Here is an 11,026-nt window from a genome sequence, read left to right on the forward strand (position 1 = left end):
GGCAGCAGATACCTCAGGCAGTGCGGGCAGGAGACACCCCCAGGCAGCACAGGCAGGGTAGGCAGGCGGTACCCCGGGCAGGGCAGGCAGTGCGGGCAGCGCGGGCAGGGCAGGCAGCGCAGGCAGGGCAGCCCCGCCCGCCGCGGCTCAGCCCGCCGCCGCCCCCGCTGATCCGCCCCCCCGTCCCGGGCCGGGCAGGGGCAGCAGCGCCGGGGGCGGCGGCGCCGGGCAGGTAAGGGGGGGCCGGGCCGGGGGGGGGGGAACCGGGGGGCCGGGGGGGGGAACCGGGGCCCTGGGGTGGGGGTCCCGGGCCGGAGGGCAGCCTGCGAACGGGGGGTAGTCCAGACTCCTGGGTCCTCTGCCGGGGGGTGGGTCTGGCTGCGGCAGCGCGGGGGGACCCCCCGAGGGATCCCGGGGTAGGAGGGGACCCCGCGTCTCCCCTCTGCCCCCCAACGCGGGGGGGGACCCAGCGGGGCAGCATGGGGACCCCCCCTATCCCGCTGTCGGGGGTGTCGGGGTGGCAGATGGGGAAAGCCCCCCTCCCCCTGCCCTAATTAGCCGCAGCTAATTGCGGGGGGGCGGGGGGGTTGGGGTGGCAGCACCAGCATCTGGCTGGTGGGGGCGCCATATGGTCCCCACCCCCACAGCCGGGGAGGCTGGAGGGGACCCCAGCCCTGCAGACCCCGCGGGGGTGCACAGCACAGGGTGTAGGGCACGCGGTGCGGGAGGGGACGGGGCGGGGGGTACGCAGCTGTCCCACAGGGAGCGGGGCCGGCCTGGCATAGGCACATCACCCCCTGCATCGCCGGGGCCCAGCCAGCCCCCAGTCCCCGAGGCTGGTGAGACCACCGGGACGGGGACACTCTGGTAACAGGGGCACCCAAGCACAGGGTCCTGTGGTGGGGACCCATGGGATGGGAACAGGGACGGGACATGGGCATGGGGACCCCAGGAGAAGGGAACCCTGGGGACAGGGACCCAAGGGTGGGGACAAGCATGAAGACCCCAAGGGAATAGGACCCTAGGGGAAGAGAACCAGGGATGGGGACCTGAGGGTGGCAGGCATGAGTCCATGGCTGATGGGACACAAAGGTGGGGGCACAGGGGGCAAGGGATGGGGACACAGAGCCGGGGTGCCAGCCCTGCTCCGTGCCAGCCCCACTCCTTCCTTCCCGGCTGCAGGCTGCCACCGAGGGCCCCGTCCCCGGTTCCCGGTCCCCATGGAGGCACCGTCCTGCCCGGCCCTCCTGGCTGCCTGCCTGGCACTGCAGCTGGCCACAGGTGAGCATGAGCAGAGGTGGCACTGAGGATGCTGGGGACACCGGGGGTGGTTGGGGGCATGGAGGTGGGAGGGACGCAGTGGCTGGTGAGGACAGTGACCTGGGCCATGGGGACCTGGGGAAGGGGACCCTGGGGGTGGAAGCCATGAGAGGTGGGGACCCAAGGAAGGGCATCCAAGGTACAGGGTCACCAGGGAATAAGGACCTGGGGAAGGGGAACCTGGAGGTGGAGACCGTGGAGGTGGCAACCATGAGAGATGGGGACCAAGGGGACAGGTTCACCAAGGAATGGGGGCCTGGGGAAGGAGACCCTGGAGTTGGGGACCCTACGTTATAGGGATCCTGGGAGTGGCAGCCATGAACAGGGACCCAGGGGATGGGGTCACCAGAGAGGGGGGACTTGAGGAAAGGGGCCCTGTAGTTGGGGACCCAAAGATGGGCATCTGTGTGTAGGGACCCTGGGGATGGGGACTTGAGAGTGAGGGACTTGAGGGCATGAGGACCAAAGGGTGGGGACCCAGGGGGATGCTGTGACCCAGAGATGGGGGTCCAGGGAGTGGGACACAGGTGACAGTGACCTAGAGGCATGGGGACTGAAGAGTGGGAAGTTGGGAGTGGGGATCATGGACATGGGGACCTTAAGGCGTGGGGACCTGGGCATGGGAATATGGGATGTGGGGAACCAGGGGCTGGGGACCCAAAGATGATCATCTAGGGGACGGGGACCTCAGGGATGGCAATCAGGAGCTGGAGACCCCTGGGGATGTGTACCCCATGGGCAGGGAGACAGGGGATGGCTGGACACACGTCCCTGTCCCTGACCCCACGGTGGCAGCAGCCTGGGGCGACGGGTGCAGCAGCTTTGGGAACCTGTTCACGGAGATCGCAGAGAACAGCGCCCATGGGAGCCTGGTGGCCCAGCTGCCGGCGGCAGGGGACACGGGCAGCGCTGGGCTCCAACTCTGCCTGGCTGGTGCCGACGCCATTTGGTTCTACCTGGATGGCCGCAGTGTGCGGCTCAACGTCTCGGCTGAGCGGGCCCTGGACCGTGAGGTGCTGCCACCACCCTGTTCCAGTGCACTGCCCTCCATCCTGCACCCATCATGCACCCTTGTGTGTCCACCTGCCTCCATCCTCTGTCCATCCTCCATCCACCTGCACCCACCCATCCTATGTCCATTCTCCATCCATCCTGCCTCCATCCACTTGCCTCCATCCTGCCTCTATCATGTGTCCACCTGCTTCCAGCCAGCATCCATCCTTCGGTCATCCTGACTCCACCCTGCACCCATCATGTGTCCAGCTGCATCCCTTCTCCATCTGCCATGTCTCTACCCACCTCCATCATGTGTTCATCTGCCTCCATCCTCCAACAGTCCAGCCTGAATCCTCTGTCCACCCTCTCCCCACCCTCCATCTATCCTCTGTCCATCCTCCATCCACCTTCTATCCATCCTCCGTCCATCCTCTGTCCATCTATCCATCCTACATCCATCCTGTGCTGCCCTCCATCTCGTGTCCGTGCTGTATCTACCTGCTACACCCTCATCCAGCCAGCACCTAGCCTGCACCTACCTGGGTGGGGGACCCCTTGGGGGTGGCCCCATGGGGCAGCCCTCCTGTGTCCCCCTGCCTGATGCCCCATCCCTTACAGGAGCTGGAGTCCCCGGTGTTGATGGTGGCCCTGACGTGTGCCGAGGATGGCTTCTCCCCGGTATGGCCACCATGTCCTTGGGAAGTCCAAGGGGCACTGGCTGCTCCATGGGGCATGGTCCCACTCTGGGTCACCCCTGTGTCCTCCCTCCATGTCCCCCGACAGGTTGAGTACCGGATCATCGTCCAGGTCCTCAATGAGAATGACAACCGGCCTCACTTCCAGGGAGCCACTGTCCTCACCCACAACATCAGCGAGGTGCCAGGACAGGGATGGGGACAGGGATGGGCACCAGGACAGGGATGGCCATGGCCATGGATTGGGGATGTAGATGGGGATGGGGATGGGGACAGGGATGGGGATGGCCACCGGGACAAGGGGTGGTTGTAGGCATGGGCATGGGGACAGGGATGAGGGTGAGGACAGGGATGGGGACAAGGATGCAGATGGGCACCAGGACAGGGGCATCATAAGCATGGCCATGGGGACAGGCTTGGGCACTGGGACAGGAATGGGGACACAGACAGCACTGGCCATGGGCACAGGCACAGGCATGGGAATAGGGATGGTGGGGATGGGGACTGGGCTGGTGCTGGGAGAAGGTGGGATGCCCAGGAGGGATGGGGATACTCAGGAAGGACAGGGACACCCAAGAGGGGTGGGGACAGCCAGAAGGGACAGAGGACACCCAAGAGGGATGGGGACACCTATATGGGTCTGGGGCCTCTGGCGTGTGTTTGGGGGTGCGGGTGGTGACGGGTCGGTGCCATCAGCTGGCGGCCGTGCACTCGGTGGTGTTCAGCACACAGGCAGAGGACGCGGACGGGGACACACTGATGTACGTCATCGACACGGCCTCGGTGAGCCCGGGGGCGGGGATGAGGGGGGATGCAAGGCCACGCGGGGGCGGCGGGGGGGGATGGGGCCATCTGCCAGCACTGAGCCCCTTGCCTGCCCCCAGCCCGACGCCAGGTTCTTCCGCATCGACCTGCCCAACAGCGGGAAGGTGGTGCTGGCACGTGCCCTTGACTTCGAGAGCAGGCAGCAGCTGGAGGTGGTGGTCACCGCCGTGGTGAGCCCCCCGTGACCGTGGGAGCCCCTGCCCACGCCAAACTGCTGACGTGGGGATGGGGACCCTGCACCTGCCCCATGTCCCTGTGTCTCCTCATGCCCATGCCATTGCCACCCTGTCTCCAGGTAACCCCACTGCCATGGGTCTGAGGACCTCATGGTCATGCCATGTCCCCTCTGCCTAGCCCATCATATCCCTGCATCCCTCATGTCCCTACCATCTCCACCCTGTGTCCATGCAGCCCCACTGCCGTGGGTCTGGGGACTTCATGGACATGCTGTGTCACTGTGTCCCCTCTGCCCACACCATCTCCACCCCATGTCCATGCAGCCCCACTGCTGTGGGTCTGGGGGCCTTGCAGCCATGCCATGTTTCTGTGTCCTCTTTGCCCACCCCATCTCCACCCCACGTCCCTGCTTCCCTCAAGTCCATGCCATCTCCACTGTGTGTTCCTGTGTCCCTTGTGCCCACTCCATCTCCACCCTATGTCCATGCAGCCCCACTGCTGTGGGTCTTCAGACTTCATGGATATGCTGTGTCACTGTGTCCCCTCATATCCCTGCCACCTCTACCCCACATCTCCCCTGTCCGCACCATCTCCATCCCAGGTCCCTACATTGCTTGTGCCCATGGCGTCTCCACCCTGTGCCCACGCAGCCCCACTGCTGTGAGTCTGGGGACCTTGCACCCACCCCATATCACTGTGTTCCCTCTGCCCATGCTATCTCCACCCCATGTCCATGCAGCCCTGCTGATGTGGGTCTGGGGACCTTGTGGATATGCTGTGTCCCTGTGTCCCCTCTGCCCATGCCATTTTTACATTTTACATGTCCCTGTGTCTCTTGTGTCCCTGCCATTTCCACCCCATGTCCCTGTGGCCCCTTATGCCCATTCCATCACCACCCCATGTCCATGCAGCGCCACTGCCATGCATCCGGGGACCTCATGGCCATGCCGTGTCACCTCTGCCCATCCCATGTCCCTGCATCCCCTCTTCCCACGCTGTCTCCACGCTATGCCTGTGCAGCCCCACTGCTGGGGCTCTTGGGACTTTGTGCCCATGACACATCCTTGGGGGCCCCCGTGCCCACCCCATACCCAGCACTTCCCACTGCCATGCCACAGGGACAGTGCACACGTGTGGGTGTGACCCTCACCCCAGCACGGCCCCCCCATGCCCGCTGGCCTATCCCCACTGTCCCTGCTAATTGGGGGTGACATGATCCCGTCAGCCCCTGGCACCTGCCCTCAATCCCCCTCATTTCCTTAATGGGCCACTGGCACCTGCCCCCCCGCACCAGTGGGCACCGCTTGGGGGGGGCACCACCCCTGTCCCACCCACCAGCACCCCATACCCAGGGCTGAGACCTCTGGGAACCCCCACCATGTCCTGAACTGGTGACCTCATTCCTGCTGCAGCGTGGGGGTTCATGTCACATGGGTGTCCCTGTCCCCTGGAGGTCCCTGTGCCCTGGCCAGGCAGCACCCCTCCCATTTTCCAGCAGACTCAGTGGCTCAGCACAGGCAGGGCTTGCCCCCCAGCAGGGGAGCCATCTGCCCCCAGGGCATCCATCCATCCGTCCATCCATGTGTCTGTCCCCAGGAGATGAACACCAAGGAGCGGTTCAATGCCTCTGCCCACATCCGGGTGAATGTACTGGATGGGGATGACCAGTACCCCCAGTTCCTGCCCTGCACTCCCCGCACCCACCATGGCCTCACCATCTGCACCAGCCCCATCTACACCGCCAATGTCACAGAGGGCCAGCTCCAGGTGGGGACATGGGGATGCTGGGGGTGGGTGGCCAGGTGGGGGGAGTCCTGCAGGGCTGAGCTGGCTGTGTCCCCCCCACCCAGGGGGGACCCCTGAGCTTCAGCCCTGGCTCTGTCTACGCTGAGGACGGGGACAGGGGCTTGAGGGCGGCCATCACCTACTCCCTGCTGGCAGGTATGGGCACAGGTGGGCAGGGACACGGGTGGGCAGGGACATGTGGGCATGGGTGGGTAGGGATACACGGACACATGGACACAGGTGGGCAGGGACATATGGGCAGGGCACAAAGACATAGGTGGGCATCGGTGGGTGGGTGTGCATGGGCAGGGACACCCAGACACGGGTGGGAAGGTACACAGGCGGGTGTGGGTAGGCATGGCTGGGTGGGTATGAGTGGGCATGGACATGGGTGGGCAGAGCTGGCCACAGTGCCTGGGGTTAGGGGTTCACAGGGCAGTGCCCTCCTGCACCCCCCAGTCCCTGGGGCAGGCAGTGCCGGGGGGGTCTGTGTCGGAGGGTGGGTGCAGGCACAATCCAATTGCCAGGATCCAATGAGACCTTGCAAGTGCAAATTGTATAAAGGGATTGAGAAGGGGGGGGCCTAATCCAACCCCCCCGTTACAGGGGGGGCTGCAGCGTGACTGGGGCGGGAGGGCACACTCTGGCACACCCAAGGGTGCTCCAGCACCTGAGGGGTTAAACACCCCGTATTGGTGTTCAGTGGGTTAATAAGGGACACACACACACACCATGTGCCCCTCCAAAATAGGGGGGGTGCCCTCCCAGCCCTGGGGGGCCAGGTATGAAGGTGAGGGGGATGACACACACATTAGGGACCCTCCCTCAGGAATGGCCAGGGCAGGGGGGGGAGTTTCCCACAATGCCTTTTGGCAGGGTGTGGGTGACGGGGTGTGGGGGGTTCCCCAGTTTAGCCTCAGTGGGGGCGTGTGTGTGTGTCCTCAGGGCAGGAGAGCGGCCGCTTTCACATCGACAACATGACAGGAGCCATCACGCTGCTGCAGGCGGTGGAGAGCAGCCGGAGCACACCTGCTATCAGCCTCAGCATCATGGTGGGGGGCTGGAGGGGCTGGGGGTCCCTGGGGTGGTGGGTGCTGAGGGACACCCATGGCGTGGGGGCTGGGGTGCTGCCAGGCAGCACCCATGGATGCAGGAGACTGGGTGGCAGCGGGTCAGACCTGGGTGTCCCCCACCCCTCAGACCTGGGTCCTCCCCTTAACACCCCCACCCCCCCAGGCCTCGCAGGTAAACGACGCCAACAAGTATGCAGTGACACAGGCGGTGGTGCGGGTGCTGGCTGCCAACCGGCACCCGCCACGCTTCGCCCACCCGATGTACCAGGCCTTCGTCCCCGCTGGCGCCCGTGAGGCTGCCCTCCTCCTCACCTTCGGTGGCCACGTGCTGGCCCTGCGCGCCCATGACCCTGACTTCCCTGAGGTGGGAGACCAGTGGGCGAGCGGGCGGGGGTCTGGGCAGGGGATGCAGGCAGGGATGCCAGTGGGGATGCGGGCAGGGGTCTGGGCAGGGGATGCAGGTAGGAATGCAGATGGGGATGTGGGCAGCGGTCTGGGCAGGGGATGCAGGCAGGGATGCCGGTGGGGATGCGGGCAGGAGTCTGAGCAGTGTATGTGGGCAGGGATGCAGGCAGGGGATGCAGGTAGGGGCACAGGCAGGGATGTAGGCAAGGGTGCAGGCAGGGTTGCAGGTGGGGATGTGGGCAGGGCATGCAGGCAGGAGATGAGGGCAGGGGATGAGGACAGGGGTTTGGGCAGGGCTGTAGGCAGGATGCTCAGCAGGGTGCCCCCCCCCCCCCCCCCCACGCAGGGTGTGAACCCCCAGGTGCAGTACAGCCTGCGCCCCAGCACCAACCACAGCCAGCTCTTCCAGGTGATGCCCAACGGGCTGTTGGTGGCCCGCGCCGACCGCCTGCGGCCTGCCCAGACCTACCGCCTGCAGGTGGGACATGGCGGGGCAGGGGGGCACCAGGGTTGGGGGACACAGGGGACACTGGGAGGCATTAGGGTCACCAGGGCTGGGGGGCGCTGGGGGGCTGGGGGTACTGAGGGCTAGGAGACACTGGGGGAAGAACCCAAGTGTCTGGGGGCAGGGCAGGAGGGACCCTGTGTCCCCCCTCTGGTGTCACTGCCTTGTCCCCAGGTGCTGGCAAGGGATGAGGAGTCGGGGGAGACAGCGAACACCACAGTGGAGCTGGAGGTGCTGTGGCCAGGGCAGGCGGGTACGGAGTGGGGGGGGCTGTCTGTGCCCCCATGGGGATCCCCTCCTGCCCCATTGCCCTGTGACCCCCCCCAGGGTCCCCCCTGCCCCTTTGCCCTGTGACACCACCCCCAGGGTCCCCCCCGCCCCTTTGCCCTGTGACCCGCCATGGGATGGGGTCCCGTCTTGCCCCATAGCTTAGTGACACACACCGCCTGGGTCCCCTCCTGCCCCAAAGCACCAAGGCCCCCCCCAGCAATGGGGTCCCCCCTGCCCCTTTGCCCTGTGACCCGCCATGGGATGGGGTCCCGTCTTACCCCATAGCTTAGTGACACACCCCCCCAGGGTCCCCTCCTGCCCCAAAGCACCAAGGCCCCCCCCAGCAATGGGGTCCCCCCTGTCAGGCCCCCCCAACCCCCAGCAGTGTGCCCCCCCCCCCCCCACTCTCACCTGTCCCCACAGCCCCACGGGACCCTTCAGAGATGGGGCCAGGCCGGAGCTCGGTGAACACGGCAGTGCTAGCAGGGGGGCTGGGGGCCCTGTTGCTCCTCACCGCCGCCAGCCTCTTCCTCGTCATGAGGCTGATGAAGAAGCGCCAGCGGCAGCAGGAGACAGCTGACCGGGCAGCACTGGCCATCGAGAAGCACCCCAACGTGGTAGGGGCCTCCCAAAAGCCCCCCCACAGCCCAACATCCCCCAGCACCCACCCTGCACCCCCCAACACCCCCGGACCCCCAGTTCTCCCTGCACCCCAAGCCCCCCCATCCTGTCCCTGACCACCACCCCCAGCTATATTCCTAGCTCTACAGCGCGGGGGGTGGGGGTGGTGTCTTCGAAAGTAGAGTCGAGCTGGGAAGGGCAGGGGCCCCTCCGTGCCTCAGTTTCCCCACCTGACGCCTCTGTCCCTCTCTCCGCTCCCACAGAGCCTGAGGTGGTTCCAGCCGGTGAGTGCTGGGGGTGGTTCCAGCCGCTGACACCACCCCCCCCCCCCAAGGGTGGGGAGACTGCCCTGACAACCCCCTCACAAAGGGTGCTGGGGCAGGGGCAGCACAGCATCACCCTGTTCTGAGCCCCCCCAAAAGGGTGCTGGGGGGTCCCTGTGCCGGTGCAGGGTGCCGGGGGGGTGACCCATGGTGGGGGTGGGTCCCATGGGGGGGACCCCTGACCCCTCTGTACCCCCCTGCAGGTCCCTGCCGGCAAGTCGTCCCCGAGCCCCCCCAACCTCTACTACCCCAACGAGGGGTACAGTGAGGGGGGCGAGGCTGCCCCACCACCACCACCACCACCACCACCGCCACCACCACCACCACCGCCTCCCCCTCCGCCTGCCCCCCAGCTCCCCCCAGTCCCCAAACCCCAGGCAAACTCAGTGGGGCGGCCGGGGGGGTCCCCGGGGGGATCCCCACAGGAGTCTCCTCCCCCTGCTCCAGCCAGCCCCCCCAGCCCGAGCGAGGTGGTGGGGGGCGGCGGGGAGGCAGGGGGCAGCCCTGCAGTGGGGGGTCGGCGCGGGGGGCCCCCAGCGGTGCTGCCAGCGCTGGAGGAGGTGAGCGAGGAGAGCCTGGAGGAGGCGGCGATGGGGGGCCCCAGGGTGCCCCCCACCCTGCTGCAGCTGCTGGAGGACTCCATCGAGTGCTGAGGGGGGGGCGCAGGGTGGCCGGGGGGAGCGCAGCTGCTGTCGCGATGGCACCAATAAACACCTGGAGCGACAGCGGGGGCTCCCTGGGGCGGGGAGGCACTGGAGGGGGGGTCACAGCCCCCAGCCGGAGGCACTGGGATGCACTGGGGGTTCGGGCCCCCTCCGGCTCCGCTCGCCCCCGGCGCGCCCCCACGTGGCATCTCCCGCGCTCCCGTTCCCTCCGCCACGCCCCGGGGCGGGGCCACCATCGTCCCGCCCCTTAAAGGCCCCGCGCGCGTGAAGCGGGCGCTGCCCCACGGCCCGGCCGCGCGAGTCCCGGGGTGCCACGGGGTTTGGGTGCTGGGACGCCGGGGTGCGGAGGGCCTTGGGGTCCCTGGGTACCATGAGGGTCCATGGGTGTCCGCTGGCTGCCACAAGGGTCCCTAAGCACCATGGGGGTCCTTGGTGTTGCCATGGGGTTCTTGTCCCGTGCATGGGGTGGGGGTGTCATGGGCTTTGAGTGCTGGGTCCCTGGGGTGTAGAGAGCCTTGGGGTCCCCCTGGGTGCCACAGGAGTCCACTGGGTACTATGAAGGTACCAGCATGCCATGGGTGTCCCTGGCTGCCACAAGGGTCCCTGTGTGCCATGGGTGTCCCTGGAGTGCCATGGGGTCGCTGTCCCGTGCATGGGGTGGGGTTGCCATGGGGCTCTTGCTGAGGTCCCTGAGGTCCTCAGGCACAGGGGTCAGGGGTTGCTGGTGTCCCCTGGGTGGGGTCCCCATTCCCCCAACCCGTGACCCCAGGGCTGTGAGTGGCCGTGGGCGGCCCTTGCTAAGAGGCTTGTGTGGCTGTTTGTCACTAATCTCCGGGGTCACCATCACTGTCACCCCACCAGGACCCGGCACCCACCCTGTGCTGGGGGGCACCCACGGGTGACACACCCAGGTGTGCGAATATGCACGTGTGGGTGAAACATGCCTGTGTTCACCCAGGGGTGGGCACACCTCCTGACACTGGGGACCACCTGTGCTGGAAGCACTGGGAGCCCTGGAAGCACTAGGGTGCAGTGGGAGCACAAGGGCCACTCACGGCCCTGTGCCTGGCACAGCCCTTCCTGCCTTGCACACCTGCCTCCCACTCTGTGCATCCCCTCCTGCCTCACACACTTCTCGTTTCCTTTGCGCACTCACTTCCCACCTTGCACCCCACACACACACACTCCCCTTTTCCCTTGCACACCCCCTCCACCTTGGACACTCACCTCCTACACCCCTTCCACCCCATTCAGTTCTATTCCACTTTGCACACCCACCTCCCACCCTGTGCAATCCCCACCCGCCTTGCACCCCCCACCTCCTACCTGGCATACTCCCCTTTTCCCTTGCACACTTGCTTCCCAC

General features: G+C 66.5%; 1 protein-coding gene across 1 annotated transcript; it reads left to right on the plus strand.

Moving 5' to 3' along the window:
- The first annotated feature begins 736 nt into the window (after positions 1 to 736).
- LOC129736216 (cadherin-related family member 5-like) lies at positions 737 to 9,726 on the plus strand. The gene is made up of 16 exons (XM_055712262.1): positions 737 to 839; positions 1,183 to 1,281; positions 2,116 to 2,333; positions 2,935 to 2,994; positions 3,100 to 3,192; positions 3,708 to 3,794; positions 3,896 to 4,006; positions 5,610 to 5,780; positions 5,864 to 5,954; positions 6,744 to 6,850; positions 7,035 to 7,235; positions 7,623 to 7,754; positions 7,956 to 8,034; positions 8,475 to 8,668; positions 8,936 to 8,956; positions 9,199 to 9,726. The coding sequence occupies exons 2-16, from the start codon at positions 1,221 to 1,223 to the stop codon at positions 9,646 to 9,648; spliced, it is 2,076 nt and encodes a 691-aa protein (XP_055568237.1). The 5' UTR covers positions 737 to 839; positions 1,183 to 1,220; the 3' UTR covers positions 9,649 to 9,726.
- Positions 9,727 to 11,026: the final 1,300 nt, after the last annotated feature.

The sequence above is a fragment of the Falco cherrug genome, chromosome 5 (assembly GCF_023634085.1).
Source record: "Falco cherrug isolate bFalChe1 chromosome 5, bFalChe1.pri, whole genome shotgun sequence".
Taxonomy (NCBI): Eukaryota; Metazoa; Chordata; class Aves; order Falconiformes; family Falconidae; genus Falco; species Falco cherrug.